The sequence below is a fragment of the Drosophila melanogaster genome, chromosome 3L (assembly GCF_000001215.4).
Source record: "Drosophila melanogaster chromosome 3L".
Taxonomy (NCBI): domain Eukaryota; kingdom Metazoa; phylum Arthropoda; class Insecta; order Diptera; family Drosophilidae; genus Drosophila; species Drosophila melanogaster.
This window is the reverse complement of record NT_037436.4, coordinates 19,606,154-19,624,327: the sequence shown is the minus strand read 5'-3', so window position 1 is coordinate 19,624,327 and position 18,174 is coordinate 19,606,154. Positions and strand designations below refer to the sequence as shown.

The following is an 18,174-nucleotide window of genomic DNA, read 5'->3' as shown; positions in this document are numbered from 1 at the left end:
AAAAATAAACATATTTTTACAATCGAAATGAGGATTCGAAAATTATATTTGCCATGAATTCCTTCTAATTTCGTTTAGTTTACTTAAAATTTCATTCTCTACAAGTGAATGTCTAAAGGCGATCATATCGAGTGTCAGCGAGCCAACAGCCTTTGTATCCTCTTGTGGGGAGGATCCTCCATTCCGGAGCGCAGCATCTTGAGGGCCTTCTCCTCCCGCGAATCGATAATGTGGCACACAACCTCGGATTGCTTGCGGAAAGCGATCAATCCAGCCGTGCCCGTGGACAGATCGAGGTGGCGGAAGCGATCGATGTCGCAGGTGCAGCCATCGAAAACATAGAACCACGTGGCCGCCGACCTGTTGGTGGGATGATGCCTGAAGACCACGTAGTTTCCCCACGGCGTCATCGTGAGCACCCGGTTGGCCACTTTGAAGGCGGAGCTCAGCACCCGGTTCAGGCTCTCCACGGTTCCACTCTCGGATCCGGCGACGGCGAGGAGATGGGGCGCTCGACTAAAGCCGGGAAATTTGACCGGCATTCGGGACCCGATTCCCTCCATGGAATCCTCCTCGGCATCGCGACAGCAACAGTTTTTGGGATGTTCGATAGATTGCTCTGCATTCCGAACATTCATCTTTGGATAAGGGGGTTTTTCCTTTTGGTCTAGTTCGTTAACAAAGTTTGAGGCCGCCGGTGTATTCAGGTGGGCTGCGGCCAAAGGAGCTACGCCCAGACTTTTTGACTTATCCACGGATTGCTGCAGTATGTGGGTTTGAGTCGCCTCCTTTTTCGACGGTTCAATGGCGGTGTCCGTTTTCATATTTACTTTGCGGAGAAGCATTACTCCCTTGCTGGCAATTACTCCTTTTCTGTCGCTTGCTTCCTTATTTGCTACCTGTGTACGAATGGCTTCTTTGGTGATTGATAAGTCGAGGGCGGGGTTTGCTCCCTTGGAATCATCTACTTTGGGTGCCATCTTCCTTGATGGAGTTCCGCGTGGGGAAAACTTACCAGGTGACCTGTTTCTAGACTTGGAACGTAAATGGGACTTTATGGGTGAGCCACTGTCCTTAGTATTTTCTGATTTTATCATAATCTTTCCAGGTGTAACATCTTCCTTGGATCTGTATCGTAGTGAGGACACATCCGGAGGAGGACTGCAAACTGTGCCACCAGTTTGTCTGGATGATTTCACAATCTTTTTTATAGTTCTATCAGGAGAAGACCCTTCTCTAGGTTTGCAACGTTCGGGGGAAGTGGAAAGAGGATCTCTAGAACACATGCCTCCAGCCTGCCTTTTGAACTGCATTTTTTTTGTTGTAATCCTCTCAGGAAATGGCTCTTCTCTAGATCTAGAACGTCCAAGAGTGTTGTTCTGAGAACGATTAGACGATCTGCCACCAACTTCCCTGGTCTTAATAGTGCTTCTCACAATCCTTCCAGAAGGTGGTGCTACGTTAGGTGTGGTCTTTACAGGAGCCTTTGATGGAGGAAAATGGGTCCCGAGTTCAGTTTGCTTAGAGGGGAGCACACTTCTTTTTGCAATCCTATTTGATGTATTTTCTCTAGATTTGGTAAGTCCAGGTGACTTTGTGGATGAGGATCTGCCACCTGCTTGCCTGTTTGCAGACCTACTCTTTTTATCCAATCTTGGAGAGTCTTTATCATTTGGTGTCCTACTGGCAGTAGGTAACATTTTGCCGGAGGTGTCCTTTATGTCTTGCTCTCTTTTGGAAAGGCCCACTCTGCTTTTCGAATTAGTATTTTTGCCCTTTGGTCGTCTCTTTAAGGGTTCCGTGCGGAACTCTTCCTCACAAAACTCGCACTCTGCCCCTCCATTCTGTTGCTCATCCAGGACTTGAAAGTGATCAATGTCGGATTTATCTGTAAGAAGACTAACCACATCCTCCTCATAGTCGCTGATCTCCGCCAGGGATTTGTTACACACTCTGACGCATTGCTGCTCATTGAAGAATATGGTCTCGTTCAAGGACTTCACTTCGCAGCTGTCCTTCCCATCGGGCATCGGCAATAGGGCGTATCCCTCTGGACACTCGGCGAGATTACGTATACGCACCACGTGGACATAGTAGGCAGACTGCCGGTTGGACTCCTTCAGCAGCTGGTGGAACACGCTGAGCATGGTCAGCTGGTCGCGAAACATGCGCACCGTGGCCCACTTGGCGCCCTCAGCCTTGTCTTCCGCCACATGGGTGCCCACGATGGTGTGTCGATAGGGATCGACGAGGTAATAGAATCCATCCTTAAGCCAAATGGCATACATCTGATTGTTGATCTGGAACACCACGTTGCCAAGCTCCTTGAGAGCCTGCGAGACGTGAGCTTCGAAATCGGTACCAATGATGCGGACGCCACACCTCCAGTGACCCGTTCTCACATTCGGAATTAGCTTTAGCTCCAACACAAACTGTCCCATTCGAAGTTGGGTCGGAAAGGTGTCCAGGTCAATGGGTCGTCGATCCCTCAAGCAATCCGACCAGCAACTTCTGCACAATTCCACTCCATAGCTGATTAAACGATCCAGCATATTAGTGTCCCAGTTGGCCGGGTGATCGATTTTGCTGGCCAGGACCGAGCCCACGGCCACCATCAGGCTACTGCGATTCCTCACCGGATCGTCTTTGTTTAACGATAGGTGCAGAGTGCCCTTCAGATAGGCATAACTCTTGTTTACCACCTTGAATTCGATGGATCGATGGCTGGTGTCGCGCATATAGATGCGTCCATCCGGGGTCTCTAGGCGCACAACCACCAGTTCCCGGATGCTGAACTCATCTCGCGGAGAGATTCCGCTCAAGTTACTGGCCAGATGGACAACATTATCAATGGACTTCAGGCATACCAGCATTGCCACTCCGTTATCCTTTACGGTTGCCAGGTCGTCCTTTGCTCTGCCCTTAACGTCAAGGACGAAAAAAACCCGTCTACGCCGCCAGATGAGCAGGTGACCCACTCGGGTGAGAAGAAGACAGTAGCGGCTGGACTTGAAGAAACTCTGTAAAATTGTCCCTAGATTTTTGATGATATGCGGCGGCTGCTGGTCCAGGGGCTTTGATCCTACCCCTAGATAGCGGGGTTCCAATGCCAAAGTAAAGGTGTGGCCTTCTAGGTTGAAATTTCTCTTGATCCGCTTCTCTTCGTTGGTGTAGATCTCCGGCTCCAGTAGTTTGTGTTCGTCGGGGTCGTCGTGCCCTTGATTCACATCCGAGCTGGCCCGAAATAAATCCGTGCCCTCCTCCAGCAGCATGTCGATCTTCTCTGCCGTCCAGTCCGTTTCGGGCAGGACATAAATCAAGGCGAATGCCTTCAGATAGGTGGCGAAGTTAAGAACATTCGCCTCCTGCTGCTTGGGAGAACATCCGCAGGGATTGTTTACAGTGGCATTTGAGCAGACGAGGCCCACAGGACAGCCCAATGAGTCGGCCTCCACGTCTGAGCGATTGGGCACCTTTTCGCAGAACTTCCAGTGATCGCAGCTAGGTTCCGTCCTCAGGGATCCTCCGCCGCAAAACTTGCTGCCCAGATCTAGATCCGAATAGCTGAGATACCTAAGGACGATCAGGAGGATGGATCAGTTTAAGCATTTCACAAATTCTGGAGTACTCTCCACGTATTGCTCGAGTTGCTCATGCTGATCCGAGGGCAACTGCCCGGGGCGCTGGCAAAACGGGCAAGATCGTGTTGGCTGATAGGCATCCTAAGATGTCTGTTACTTAAATTTTGTACAGCAAAGATTTGAGATTTGAGTTTTTTTCTGTTTTTGTTCTAATGTAATTGTTGCTGAATATTGCACAAAGGAAGAATTGATCCAGTATTATTTGATTTAACGGAATTTCAAGAAAATGTGTAGTCAAAGATTATATTAAAAAAAAATAATATAAAAAATTATAATAAAACAAAGTTTCAGGTTTATGAATATTTTTAGATATAATTAAATATAATAAAATGCCGTCCTGATAATATTAAATTTCTCTTCCAATCTGATGTGAATTTTTCCCATTTTTTACTTAACTTGTTTTTAAACAACAAAAAAATCATATAAATCATTTAGACAAAAAATCAGTTCTGTACAAAATTCAATTATTGAAAACGGAGTTTCTTTCAAGAATATGCTTATTATTTCTATTTAGGCATTAATGCTGTACAAGTGCAATAATTGATAATAGAGTTTCTTAATAAAAAAAAGGGTATCATTTCTATTGAACACGGCCAACTGAACTTTGCCATGAACGTATTAGTCATTCTTCAAACACAAATAAGTGCGCACAGAAAAGTCAAATATAGCTAAGAAAATGCATGTTTTGTGAAATAATTTAATGTATACATATATTTTTGCTTTAATCTTAGTTACTTAGAAGTAAAAAGAGGGACGAGGACCAGGAGTGCTAAGTTATCCATTGTTGCCCATGTTGGTTTAAGTGAGAGACAGTGTGTTAGTGTGGTCATTGTTCGGACTGCCGGCAGCTCTCAACATTCCATGGCCAGTGAGTTGGAGTTCTCGTTCAAGGCCTTGATTCCGTTCTCCATTGGCATGGCCAAACTATTATCATCTTCGGGATGGATAACTGCTGAAGCCGCCTCCGATGTGGACGGTCCATCGGTGGCCATCTCATCTTGATGGCCGTTCTCCACGCCATTTCCATTCCCGTTGATGTGCCCGTAGTCCCAATTGATTTTGAATCGGGTGACGCGCGGCTTGCTGGCCAGGATGTTTCGCGTCAGCTTCTCGAAAAGAGGCTTTGTTGGCGGGTTCTCGCGCATCTCCGGGTCAGCGTAGTCGTTATTCACATAGTAGCCCACGCGGACGAACTCCTGGCCGCGGTAGGAGCAGGTAAGCAGAACAATGGTAACGCCCACCGCATCCGGTTCCGGGATCTTGCTGACGTCTGGCGGATCCGCCTGGAAGACAAAGATGTGTCGCCCCTCAGGCACAGGTCCCACGTATATGGTGTCCAGCACCTGGTCGTGCTCCTCGGACTCCGCCGAGCCTACATAGATCATCTTCCACTCTAGATCCTCTTTTAGCTCCTCAATGCACTCGAACGTGAGTTCGAACTGAAAGGGGTTGAAGAAGCTGCTCGGGTTGTCCAGCACCACCACGTTGGTGATGTGCACCTTGGCCATGACTGTACCTCGGAGATTGCAGAGCGTAGACCGATATTTTAAAGACTCCTTCGACTGCGCGCTTTTTTTAGAGGTTCTGCTTTTGTCCGACTAGGGAATTGCTTTGCGAAATTCACCTGCAAAACGCTCAGCAAATACTTGATATATGTACTGTAATGCTAGTAGTTTGTTTTGGTTACAACATGAATCAGGTTTGTGCAATTGTCTGTCGCTATTCTGCTTTTATTTATCGCAATTATTCCGCTTGTCTTCGCACAAATGGTGACAGCTGACTTCTTTCCCGCGCTTCAGAGGGACCGTTCGGTGTCGCAAGTGGTGGCGAAAAACTCACCACGACAAGTGGCGGAATGTCAAAACGCGACAATAGTTCGATTGGTGAACGAGTTTACAAGATCTAAAAAATACTAATAATAATTTCGTTTCGTTACAACTGGCCTTTACACGAATTAACGATAAAAAAAAACCTAGATGCTGTAGTTTCAGCGGCATTACGGAATGGTTTACAAAAAATACACATATGACAAAATAATGATCTTCAGAAAAACCAAGTCAAATAAAAATTGGAACATATATTTTCTGATTGGAAGAGCGATCGATATCTGCGCAAAAAACAGCTGTCGACTTTCTGCCAGTAACGATAGTTTCGATACAAACTTGCATCAAGTGCCATCTCCAGCTGCTCCCTGCAATTGTTGTGTGGTGTTCTGTATTTTCTTTGTAAATAGTTGGAGTAATGCTGCACCTGACGGGCCAGAGTTACAATGCTCGCGACATCATCCGGAACATCTTCTCGCCGCTGATCGGCGTGCTGTCCAGTCCACAGGCGGACGAGATTTGCCACCGGAACAACCTCTCCTTCGTGGAACTCCTGCAGCCGTTCGCAAAGTTGCCAAATGATGGTGAGTGAATGGGATAGTGAATGGTTTGTGTGTAAGGGGGCGTGCGGGTGAGGTAAACAAGGCATAGACGCGGCTAAGAAAATAGGTCTTTTCTATGGAACTTTCAACCGATTCGACATGGTTATTTAACATTTTGCATACAAAGTAGTTGTTTAAGGGTTGTTATGGTGTGGATGACATGTTTAAAGCTCAGAAGTTGGTAAACGTTGATTCTAACATTGTTGATAATAAACTTAAATTGCCAACAAATTCTAAATGGCCAAAAATTAAATGCATTTGTACTCCTTTCTTTAGCACACTTTCGCGACGTGTCCGGAACGAGTGTATCGGTGCGTGGACTCCGTCTCAATTTCTGTGATGTGGACTGGCGGCCGCCGCAAACAATTTTGGCCAGGAAGATGCTCAACGAGTCTGTGACCAACGCCCATAATGACAAAACCAGACTGGCCACCATAGGTAAGGGTTTAAGCGATGCAAAAATGTCTTTTGGTAACTCATTTACCATTCTCCCATAGCTGGCATAGACCTTGAGTTACCCACATCGGAACCATGGTTCGAGCAGTGGCGTGAGACCTTTTTAACTGTGCAATTTCCGGCGGATCATGAGTTCACCCGCCATCTATTAAGTTGTTTGCTAGTGCTATCCAGCGCAGATCCCCAGATCGTGGAGACCGCCCACAAACTGGGACAACGTGTGCAGCAGATGCAGAGCATCACGCCCCAAAAACTGCCCAAGTGGTTCCATCCCACCGAGGTCCTCAATAGTTACGTAGTGCTGCACGAGGCTAGCCAGGGAGACTTGTCCAAAGCACAGCAGGGATTCGAGCTGCTCAAATCCACGTTCGGAGACAGCAAGTGTTTTTTGGTGTCGATCAACTCGATGGATTCTCAGGGTGCAGCTGAGGTTCCAGATCACTGGGCAACGTTTATTAAAAGACAGCCTAAAAGTGATCCAAATCTACCCTCCACTGATCTTAGTGCACCGAAATCGCCACAGGAAGCGGTTTCTGTAATAAGTATGCCTGCTATGCAAATGTCACAGCTCCTGGAAGGAGTCAGTGCTCAAGATAGCGATCTGGCCATGCTTCATCCGCTGAGTCCCATGCAGGAAAGCGCCACAGAGGCGATTAATTCGAAATTTAGCATCAGCAGCGAGAGTATTGCCTCTCAAACAATCAATCCCAATGTTTGGGGAAATGAATTAGAGGCGGATGCACCTCACGGCGGATGTCTTACCAGTCGAGACATTGACAACCTACGACACTTTGTGCAGGACTATGCTGTTCGAGCTTTGATTCCCTATATCGAGCATCTGGTGGCTATTCTCGCCGAGGGAGTGACGAACAAAAAGGGTGTCAGCAAGTCGCTATTGAGCGCTACGAAACGATGGTTTGTCACTAGCAAGCCGGGAGCAGGAGCAAACAATCAAAATGCAGTCATGTAAGATTTATTTTGTTCCCATTTTTAAATTTTAATGTTAAACCGCTTTGTTCACAGCTACACCAATGAATCTGCGGAGCTCCAAACACGAAAGTTGGGCGATCTCTACTTCATGTTTGGTCACTACAATTTAGCTTTCCAATCCTACCACCAAGCCAAGCGAGACTTCAATGCGGATTCAGCTTGGCAATACTATGCGGGAGCCCTGGAAATGGCTGCCCTATCCGCCTTCATGCTGGGTACTGCTCAAAGAAAGACATATGACTACATGGAGGATGCAATTGTGTGTTATCTCACAGTGTGCAAGTAAGTTAACTGTGGGATTTGTTTACCAGCTTTTCTATTATTTTGTTTTTACAGATTGCAGCAATTTGCGACCAGAGCTACGCTCCTAAGCATGGAATGTTTAAAAACAGCACGACTATATAGTGAAGTAGCCAAGCAATTGATTCGCATGACCAACGAGGAATCAGATCTTCGCTCAGCCCTCTTGCTGGAGCAGGCAGCCTACTGTTTTCTGGTGACCCAACCGCCAATGCACAGGAAGTATGCCTTCCATATCGTGCTGGCCGGGAATCGTTATTCCCGAGCTGGCCAAAGAAAGCATGCATACCGTTGCTATCGCCAGGCCTATCAGGTTTTCCAAAAGCGTGAGTGGAGCTTGGCTGAGGATCACATTCAATATACGGTGGCCAAGCAGGCCTACATGCTGAAACAACTTGAGGAGGCCAGTCGATCTTTCGCCCATTTACTGAGACCTGGAAGCCTTCAAAGTGCACAGCAGCAGACCAGTTTCTTAAAGGAGTACATTCAGACTCAGAATGTAAGTTTGTAAAATACTTTTTTCATACAATTTGCCTTTATTAAATACTATTTTATTAAACTATTGCAAATTCAACTACTAATATATTTTTCAGGAACTGGTTAAGCGAAGTCCTGAGCTGGGATTACTACCACATGCCTTACCCCAAGTAGTGCAATCTTCCGTTCGTGTTCTTACTTTAGTGCAATCACCGTCGGCTGTGGCACCTCATGTGCCGGCGACTAACATAGACATCAACTCAAATCTGACTGCAGATGAGCCCATTTGGAACAAGATTGAAGAGATGCTTGTGATCACTGCTGCCAATAATAAGCCCTTTGTCTTTAAACCCTCGAGATATTTGTACACTAAACAGCAGCCTGCATTGGAAACTCCAGTTGCCGTGCAAGGTGAACCCATTGAGCTTGCTGTAACCCTCTCAAATAGCGTTCAATGTAGAATAGCCCTATCCGAGATTGACCTTCTGTGGAAACTCACACTGGACAATGATGAGGTGCTCTCCAACGCCTGTACGTATGAGGAATCATCGGATAGTGCTAATAAAATAGCAGTAGGAGCAGCAATCAAAACGAGCTGCATGGCTTCCATCAAATTGGCCGAACAGGCCGAAGAAACTTTACACTTTAAGCTGACTCCAAAGTTGACCGGACGTCTGAGTATTTTGGGAGTCGTTTGTCGAGTAGCAGCCGGTGCGGATCCTGCAGCCAGTCTCCTGGGTACCTTACAGTTTGAAACCCAAAAGATCAGGCCTCACAATGCCAAGCAATCATCGCAGACCGTTATGGACAACAGATTAACTATCAAACTGGTTCCCCAACTGCCCGCCATGAATGTAAGCTTTACTCCCGTTCCCAATCGACTGTTGGCTGGTGAAATTGTTCCCGTTCATGTAACTCTTCGGAATATGGGAATTGCTCCGATTGAAGAGATCTATTTGGGATGCGATAACCCGCGCTGTGTGTCCCTTTTGGATCAGCACAGCCAAATGCCACTGGCTATGATGAGTTGTGAGTAAATAATACATTTCATTATTGAATATTTGTTTTCATTTTACATTGTTTGTAAAGCTCTTCGCAATCTTTCCAATGACAAGCTAGTAAAGGATAAGGAAATTCGAGGACAGCGAGTATATCGATTACTTAACCGGCCTGGGCTGGCTGCCTTAGACGCCCAGCAAGTTCAAACCATCTCCTTGTGGGTGCAGGCTCCACACCAGGCGGGACCCTTTACCTTACGCCTTCTATTTTATTACTCATTGCCAACGGTGGCAAATTCACCCATTAAATATCGATTGGTTCGGCATATTTGGCAGCTGCAGGTAGAGAGTTGCCTGCAGGCAGACTCCACTTGTGTGGTCAGCAATGCGGTTACTAATGAATTGGGACTAGATGTGAACGTTAGGAACCAACATGCAGTAGAGGGAACGGAAGTGTACATCAACTCTATTTCATTGTACTCCACGGAATTTAAGTTGAATCCCGATAGGTTACACAGTAAGTTAATTAATAATAATACGATTTTTAAAAGATGCAATTATTTATATATTGATATGAACTTATGTAGTTTCTTTCAAAACGTTTCACTAATATAAGAGATTTTTAATTAATATTTATTTTTTTACAGTAATGAACAGTATGGGAGTCAGCCCGGGACAGGCTGGAGCACAGTGCCTCAAGTCTTCCATTTGCTGCAATTTTCAGTGCCGCCTTCTCGAGAAAGAAACACAAGAAGAATATAAAGACATTCCATCGATTAAAACATTGCTTCATTCGCGACTTTCCCATTTAAAGATCCTGCCTGCCCAGCACGCTCAGCAAGTGGAGCAGCACATGCCTCCGATACACGACCCGCACAGCTTTCTCACCAACGAAGAGACGGTGTATTTCAATACCAACATCTCCACGGAAGAGTTCAACGCAAGTGTAGCTGACTATGTACCGCACGCCACATTGGTCCTAAGTTGGAGCGCCCTAGTAGCTAGGGAGGAGGGGCAGCGCTTGGCCTGTGGCCTGCACTTCATAAAGCTTTACAAACTATTTGAGACTGGCCACTGTCCAGCGGCGCCAACAGCTTCTTTCCTACGAAGAAGACATTCCTCTGACGACACCTTAGATAACCGACGGGAGTTTCCACTACCTGAGGGAGCGCTAAATAATGAGGATGCTTGGCAGCCCCTGGCGGATGCTGATGAAGAAGACTACTGGGAGCCCAATGAAAACTATGTGGGCCAACGGTGTCTACTGGAGGATGAGAGCTTTGTAATGGCAGTTAAAGCTTAAGATGTTTGTCAAGTGGTGTCATTAAATTATATGTTATCGTCTATCAGTTATGATATGCTAAAAATGGTATTGTCATTTCATTGAGTTTAAGTTTAAAAAATTTGTAAGCTTTTTGCCCCTCTGCATGTGAAAATGTATATTTCACGGGCAAAAGTACCCTATTCCTTGATTAAGAAGCTGCGCATAAAACAAATAAGTCCTGATTGGGAAAGTAATTAGGTGTTATGGTTTATAAGCCGTCTTTGGTTAAATTCATAATTTGTTAGTTTATTATTGATTGATTTAAAAAGAATTCATTAATAATCCACGCTAGTAATATGATTAAACATGTAACATTAAAGTGGTAATTGCTTTTTGGTAGTTCCTAAGCTGCTGACTAGACGGGATGATGACGTGGTTCTTAGTGGATGAGTGGATTTCAGTGGCAGCGCAACGTAATAATCTTGGTGGCAGAATGAAGAGTTTTATTATTAGATTTAAGTGCGTTTCTTGGTCATGTAAACTCGAGCTGTGGCGTAGAGGACATGCGTACAAGCGTATATATTGCCCAGAGCGCTTCCCAGCAGTGCTCCGATCACGTTGGGAATGGGATAAGCCTGCCAGTCACGTCCCCAGTCTAGTGGAGCGACCACGCTCCCGGCCCAAGCTCCCAGAATACCGCCCAGTGCATTGTACTTGAACAGATTCAGAGCCGTGTCCTCGCACTTGGTCACAAAGTCCGGTTTCTCGCAGAAGCACACTTGTAGTGCTCCTCCGCCACCGAGGAGGAAAACCGTGGGTGACACCGTCAACAAGGTCATCAGTAAGGCCAAGACGAAGGTCTGCTCATAGTTGCCCAGCACCGGGGCTCCCAAAATTATGCAGATAAAGGCGTAGAGGAGTGTACACAGGAACTGCAGGGTGAATCCTCCGAGGAGCTCCCGCGGCGTAAAGTACGAGTTCTTTTTCTGGCGCTGTTTGGCGGTTAGGACGCCATCCTCAACCTTCCCGTAGAAGCGAGCCAAAACAACTTTTAGCAGCTCTCCGAGGAAAACAATAGGGACGACAAGAGAATCCCAGAAGCTGCCGAGATGTGCCCAATTCCGGCGATACTGCATGTACGCCATGCAGATCAGGATGGTGGCGAGGCTGAGGGACACGTGGAAGAGCTGGTGCTTGGTCTTTTGTTGGTCGAATCGGGAAACCATGATTAAATGCAGATAAATACAATTTTGGTAAATCTTAAACTTGGACAATATTTTCCTGCCTTTCGTTTGTATTTCGCCGCCTATCAACACTGAATGTACTGTGGGCTTAAAACACAAAGCTTCGGAAATTTTAAATCACCGAATTTACATATAAAACAAAAAATTAAGATTTATTTTATAATGGATGCTTTTTACTTACAAAATTCAAAAAATTAATTCCAAAATTAAAAAAATGCTCTAAATAAGGGACAACGTTGTCGACGTCATTGGGTTCATGCGGTGTAGAACAAAAAAAAAATTTCACCGGTACCACTGTGCAACAATAGAAGAAATCGTTTTGCAGCACTGTCAGCCGCTGTCATTTCACCAGCCGTCACATAATCACTCACCACACATTTGGACTGCAAATTGTTTTTCTACCATTTCTAGTTATTTCTAAGTAAATTGCGAGTGGATATTGCTTTCAATATGTTAGCCCGCGCTATCCGAGTGCGCCCCATGATGCGTGGCATCGCCTCGTCGTCAGTGTGGAACCGGAATCGTCCCATTCAGAGTTCCCTGATGCAATACTGCCGGGATCGGTCGTTGCGCCTCCAGCGGCTCCACGGAGCCAATTTGATGGTGCAGCGCTTCTACAGCCGCAAGCGGGATGATTCCAACGGGGATATTATTATGGGACCCGATCTTATGTCCGATCAAGATACCCATCTTCCGGCAACTGTGGCGGTGCCGGACGTGTGGCCACATGTTCCGTTGTTGGCCATGCGCAAGAATCCTCTCTTTCCCCGCTTTATGAAGATAGTGGAGGTAAGGTTTCATTTGACTGGATGAATAACTACTCACTATCATGAATTGATTTAGTCAGTAAGCTTTTAATGAGCTAGACTTCTTATTAGTGTTTACAACATTTAAAAGTACGCCTTAATAATACTTTTTTCCTTGGCTTTGAAAAAATCCGATGTGCTAATAGGTATCCAATCCCATCATCATGGATCTACTCCGTCGCAAAGTCAAGCTGAATCAACCTTACGTAGGCGTCTTCCTTAAGAAAACTGATGGCGAAGAGGAGCTTATCACCAATTTGAATGATGTCTACAATCTCGGAACATTTGCACAAATCCAAGAGCTGCAGGATCTCGGTGATAAGCTGCGCATGGTTGTGGTGGCCCATCGTCGTATTCGTATAACAGGTCAGGTGGTAGAGGACGTGCCACCTCCTAAGCCCGGTAAGCATATTTTCCACACACCCACTAAGCGCCCAGATGTGTGACCTATGTTTCTGCCCTTAGTGAAAATGACAACTTTGCATTATCCTCTATTTAATATAAAATTACAAATCCCAGCTGAAGATCAAAGCACTGATCAAGCGGATGCGGCACCTATAAAATCAAGATCCGACCCAGCCCGAAAGCCCCGTGGCCGAATTCCCAGGAGTCGGACCGGAAAATCACGTGAATCGGCGGCTGCTGAAGAACTTATACAAAACCAGACTCTGGAGCCGCCACTGAAATCAGGCAAAGTCGAGTCATCGAGCTTGCCAAAGCCTCCAACAGAAGAAAAGATAGTGGAACCTGAGACTGGTGCCAAAGAAAATGTTAATCAATCTGCGCCCAGCGCCCAACCTGTTCTTATTGTTGAAGTGGAGAACGTAAAGCAACCGATCTATAAACAAACGGAAGAGGTGAAGGCATTAACTCAGGAGATAATCAAGACTCTTCGGGACATAATCACAATGAATCCCTTGTATAGGTATGTTTTAAAATGATACAAACAACATGTTTATCTGCCATTAATCATACTTTCCAGAGAGAGTCTACAGCAGATGCTGCACCAAAATCAACGAGTTGTCGACAACCCCATTTATCTGTGCGATTTAGGAGCATCCCTTTCCGCTGGAGAACCAGCTGAGCTGCAAAAAATTCTTGAGGAAACAGATGTAACTAAAATAAACTTATATCGGAAATAAAAATCTTATATATGTATCACTATTTCAGATCCCAGAACGTCTACAATTGGCCTTAACTTTACTCAAAAAGGAGTTGGAACTCTCCAGGCTCCAACAAAAAATTGGACGCGAAGTAGAGGAAAAAGTCAAGCAGCAACATCGCAAATATATACTCCAGGAACAGTTGAAAGTCATCAAAAAAGAACTGGGCATCGAAAAAGACGACAAGGATGCCATTGGTGAAAAGTACCGCGAAAAGCTGAAGGATAAGGTGGTTCCCGAAGCTATTATGACGGTTATTGATGAAGAACTCACCAAGCTGAACTTCCTGGAGAGTCATAGTTCCGAGTTTAAGTGAGTTCTACAAAATATTTTGGAATTTAGCTTAACTAATATGCTCATACTACTTTTTTTTAGTGTAACTCGCAATTACCTCGACTGGCTTACTTCCCTACCTTGGGGCGTTATCAGCACCGAAAATCTCTGCCTGGAGAAGGCCACTGAAACACTAAACGACGATCACTACGGAATGGAGGATATCAAGAAGCGTATTTTAGAATTTATTGCCGTCAGTTCCCTCAAGGGCTCTACGCAGGGCAAGATCTTGTGCTTTCATGGACCCCCTGGTGTGGGCAAGACAAGCATAGCAAAGTCCATTGCACGCGCTTTGAATCGCGAGTACTTCCGCTTTAGTGTGGGCGGCATGACAGACGTTGCTGAGATCAAGGGACATCGCCGCACCTATGTGGGCGCAATGCCGGGTAAACTGATTCAGTGCCTGAAGAAGACTAAGATTGAAAATCCTCTGGTACTCATCGACGAGGTGGACAAGATCGGCAAGTGAGTAAAAGGCTTTCATTAAGATATACTGTAATATAATAAATAACCTATTTTAGGGGCTACCAGGGAGATCCTAGCTCAGCATTGTTAGAGCTACTAGATCCCGAGCAGAATGCGAATTTCCTGGACCACTACCTCGATGTGCCGGTAGACCTCTCGCGAGTGCTCTTCATCTGCACAGCTAATGTGATCGACACTATTCCCGAGCCTTTAAGAGATCGCATGGAATTGATTGAGATGTCTGGGTATGTTGCCGAAGAGAAGATCGCCATCGCTCGTCAGTATCTGATGCCACAAGCGATGAAGGACTGTGGATTAACGGACAAGCATATCAACATTTCCGAGGATGCCCTAAACATGCTGATTCGCAGTTATTGCCGGGAATCCGGGGTGCGAAACCTGCAAAAGCATATCGAGAAAGTTATTCGCAAGGTGGCCTTCCGAGTGGTCAAAAAAGAAGGCGAGCACTTTCCGGTTAACGCTGATAATCTGACCACATTCCTGGGCAAACAAATCTTTAGCTCAGATCGCATGTACGCAACCACACCGGTGGGTGTAGTCATGGGTCTGGCCTGGACCGCCATGGGTGGTTCATCGCTTTACATCGAAACCTCAAGGCGTCACATTCGCCAGGGGGCAAAAACAGATCCGAACACTGTCGCCGGATCGCTGCACATCACCGGAAATTTGGGAGATGTCATGAAGGAGTCGGCCCAAATAGCCTTAACGGTGGCGCGCAACTTTTTATATTCGCTGGAACCCAATAATCTGTTCTTAGAGCAAGAGTAAGTTTTTTAATTTGCGTTTTCTTATTTTCGTTAATCTATATATGTGGCCCTTACAGGCACATTCACCTCCATGTTCCTGAAGGTGCCACACCGAAAGATGGCCCCAGTGCGGGCATCACCATTATTACAGCTCTCGTATCGTTGGCCACTGGAAAGCCGGTGCGCCAAGATATCGCTATGACGGGCGAAGTATCCCTGAAGGGAAAAGTGCTACCCGTGGGTGGTATTAAGGAAAAGACGATTGCAGTAAGTAAAACAGAAATAAATGATCTATTTGTGTGTAAATATAAATAAATCACCCTCATTCAGGCACGTCGTAGTGGAGTGAATTGTCTTATTCTGCCTGTGGATAACAAGAAAGACTTCGAGGAGTTGCCCACGTACATTACAGATGGTCTGGAGGTTCACTTTGCCACCACCTACGAGGATGTCTACAAGATAGCGTTTACTGATGTAACCGAAACGACAACCAACAATGTTGAAGAGCAGGAGCCGCTGCAGAAGCTTTCCAGTGCGGCCGCTGCCAAATCGGAGACGTGGCCTTATTCTTAGATTTAGCTTGGGGGTGTTGCGGGTGTTGATAGGTTTTATAAATATCTATCGTTATCAGGTTAATTAGTTTATTTAGACCATAGCATTTGTTAATTCTAATGCCAAGTAAATTGAATGTACCATCGAACTGAAGACAGTACTGCGTATATCCTAGACATCTGCATTAGCCAAAATCCAGTCCAGGTAGCGATCCACGCGAGTGTAGATACCCGGGCGACCCCGCTGTCCGCAGCCGACGCCCCAGGACACGATGCCGATCGTGACCCAGCGTTGGTTGGGAAGTTGTACCAACAGAGGACCTCCGCTATCGCCTTGACAGGAGTCCTGACCTCCTTCCGGAAATCCAGCGCACATGGCAGTGTCCGGAACGTGCTGTACAAATGACGACCTGCAATCGGACTGCTTCCAAACCGGCAGGTTAACCTGAAGATAGGAGTAATACATATTTTCTTAATTTAAAAAAGCTTTCTTTGTTATGTTCAGCTTGAGTTACTAAATTGCTGAAACCAATTTGTTTAGATCAATATAAGAAATTGAAAGCTTAAGAACAAAATAAAAACGCTGTATATAAAATGAAATATACTTTAATATGCGACCCACCTCCATGAGGATGTTAGAATGAGGACCGCCAAACTTTTGGGTGCCCCAACCGGTGACAATGGCGTTTCTATCCGACCAATCTTCGTTCACGGGCGGCATGCAAACTGGCCAGATGTAGGTGTTGAATATAGTCGCCCTGTCGATTCTGACAATTGCAATATCATTGTCGTAGTTCTGTGGATTATAATCGATATGGAGCACCATGTTGGCAATCCGGAAATCCCTCGCCCTCGTCTCATTCAGCATATGCGTGTTGTACTCGCCCAGACGCACGAAGATGTCCTCCTTGTTCTTCTTGTAGATGCAGTGAGCGGCAGTTAGGACATGACGGTCGGTGATCAGGACACCACCGCACCAAACGAAGGGCAGACCCTCCTGCAGCAGGGCCGCCATCCAAGGCCACTCGTCTGGCTCGGCTGGCCGTCCACCGGTGAGGCGGGGAAACTGCCTGGACGTGATCCCACAACCTCGCTGCTCCGGCTTATTAACGATGCGCGGCTCATCACCGTCCGCACTGGTCACGACTTGCGGACTAAATCGGTTGCTCGTCGACTGGTCAGTGCAGCAAATGCCTATGGAGCTGAAAGACAAATTATTTGTACATATAATACAAGGATGCCAAGCCATTAAGAAGAAAAATTCATATACCTTTTCTCAATGATGCAAAGCTGGGAGACCAGACGCCAGACATCATTCTTAAGTTCTGGCATGCGACAGTAGATAATGTGGCGACATCGGCCGGATTCACCCAATGGAGTGCTACATGCTCCATAATCCTTGTTCTCCTGCGGTTATCATTTGTAGTTACCTGATACTGGTATGTATGCATAAGACATAAACTCACCAGCAATTGCGAGGTGGGAGCCTGTCGCTTGTTTAGGCGATGTTGGGACAGGAAACTTACGACGCGGTTTTCCCCAGTGCGATTTTCGTATACCTGATTCTCCGACTCCCCCCATTGAAACTCATCATTATCGCTGAAGTCGAGAAGATCTGGGTGGTAGACGAAAATCTTTAGGTTTGGTTTACATTAGATTCTTGGAATTTGTCTTAGAAATATCAAGTATTTGGGTGAAATGAGTTTTAACTTTGATAAATAACTTTGCTATTAAATGCACCTGCACAATTTTTTATGTTGGTATAAAAACGTGACTCACCTAAAAAATCAGTGGATACAGTCTTGGCGATTGTACTCTGCGGGATATAGCCCAGTAAAATCACCAATGCCCAAAGAAATGCCTTCATTTTGAGTTATTTTCGCGAGTGCAGTGGGAATTTTAATCGCGTGTCGCTTCCGTTGCCCGCTGAATCAGTTCTGTTTTGACAGTTCTCCAACCAGCTAAAGCTACTTCTCCGATATGGAGCTGAGCTCAGATCGGCTCAATTTACATACGTCTTGCCTTGGATACTGCTGTTGAACCTGTTCGATGCGTCGACACTATGGGGTTTTCCTGGCTATTAAAGCGTCTTACTCCATGCTCAGTTCCCAGGCGAAAGCTTAATGGGATTGGAACCGCTAGCGATATAGTAACTATTATATAATACTTGAGTTAATCCGAGCACTTGGCTTATCTGTAGGGCGGAAAGCGAGCCACTGAAATGACGTCCCCTTTAATGCCTCTGAGCTTAGACCCAATTTGGTGTATTATCTCAATGTTGCTGGCAACAGCTT

General features: G+C 45.9%; 6 protein-coding genes across 9 annotated transcripts; 2 read left to right on the top strand and 4 right to left on the bottom strand.

The window, feature by feature from the left end:
• Positions 1–18: 18 nt before the first annotated feature.
• On the bottom strand, positions 19–3,826 carry ms(3)76Cc (male sterile (3) 76Cc). Its single transcript, NM_140879.2, has 2 exons — positions 3,636–3,826; positions 19–3,573 (listed from the first exon to the last, which is right to left on the bottom strand). Exons 1-2 carry the CDS (start codon positions 3,719–3,721, stop codon positions 135–137), a joined length of 3,525 nt encoding a protein of 1,174 aa, NP_649136.1. The 5' UTR covers positions 3,722–3,826; the 3' UTR covers positions 19–134.
• Positions 3,827–3,929: 103 nt separating this feature from the next.
• On the bottom strand, positions 3,930–5,434 carry asf1 (anti-silencing factor 1). 2 transcript variants are annotated; one of them, NM_079439.4, is made up of 1 exon: positions 3,930–5,434. In NM_079439.4, exon 1 carries the CDS (start codon positions 5,147–5,149, stop codon positions 4,493–4,495), a length of 657 nt encoding a protein of 218 aa, NP_524163.1. In that variant the 5' UTR covers positions 5,150–5,434; the 3' UTR covers positions 3,930–4,492. The 2 variants fall into 2 exon arrangements, with proteins under 2 accessions (NP_524163.1, NP_001189131.1); NM_001202202.2 differs by having other exon boundaries at positions 4,306–5,434.
• A 372-nt stretch (positions 5,435–5,806) lies between these two features.
• l(3)76BDm (lethal (3) 76BDm) lies at positions 5,807–10,901 on the top strand. Of its 2 annotated transcripts, none has more exons than NM_001275129.1 (8): positions 5,807–6,048; positions 6,343–6,504; positions 6,564–7,488; positions 7,546–7,794; positions 7,849–8,311; positions 8,406–9,318; positions 9,379–9,804; positions 9,935–10,901. In NM_001275129.1, the coding sequence occupies exons 1-8, from the start codon at positions 5,883–5,885 to the stop codon at positions 10,588–10,590; spliced, it is 3,960 nt and encodes a 1,319-aa protein (NP_001262058.1). In that variant the 5' UTR covers positions 5,807–5,882; the 3' UTR covers positions 10,591–10,901. The 2 variants fall into 2 exon arrangements, with proteins under 2 accessions (NP_001262058.1, NP_649135.2); NM_140878.4 differs by having other exon boundaries at positions 9,935–10,648.
• Positions 10,839–11,873, bottom strand: PIG-F (Phosphatidylinositol glycan anchor biosynthesis class F). Its single transcript, NM_140877.4, has one exon. The coding sequence runs from the start codon at positions 11,775–11,777 to the stop codon at positions 11,067–11,069; it is 711 nt and encodes a 236-aa protein (NP_649134.3). The 5' UTR covers positions 11,778–11,873; the 3' UTR covers positions 10,839–11,066.
• Positions 11,874–12,128: 255 nt separating this feature from the next.
• Lon (Lon protease) lies at positions 12,129–16,471 on the top strand. Of its 2 annotated transcripts, none has more exons than NM_140876.3 (9): positions 12,129–12,584; positions 12,748–13,003; positions 13,121–13,526; positions 13,584–13,713; positions 13,772–14,076; positions 14,140–14,562; positions 14,619–15,347; positions 15,407–15,596; positions 15,660–16,471. In NM_140876.3, exons 1-9 carry the CDS (start codon positions 12,246–12,248, stop codon positions 15,900–15,902), a joined length of 3,021 nt encoding a protein of 1,006 aa, NP_649133.1. In that variant the 5' UTR covers positions 12,129–12,245; the 3' UTR covers positions 15,903–16,471. The 2 variants fall into 2 exon arrangements, with proteins under 2 accessions (NP_649133.1, NP_730435.2); NM_168806.3 differs by having other exon boundaries at positions 13,067–13,526.
• Positions 15,960–18,120, bottom strand: CG9372 (uncharacterized protein). Its single transcript, NM_140875.3, has 5 exons — positions 17,660–18,120; positions 17,347–17,495; positions 17,151–17,287; positions 16,503–17,082; positions 15,960–16,325 (listed from the first exon to the last, which is right to left on the bottom strand). Exons 1-5 carry the CDS (start codon positions 17,745–17,747, stop codon positions 16,053–16,055), a joined length of 1,227 nt encoding a protein of 408 aa, NP_649132.1. The 5' UTR covers positions 17,748–18,120; the 3' UTR covers positions 15,960–16,052.
• Between the last annotated feature and the right edge of the window lie 54 nt (positions 18,121–18,174).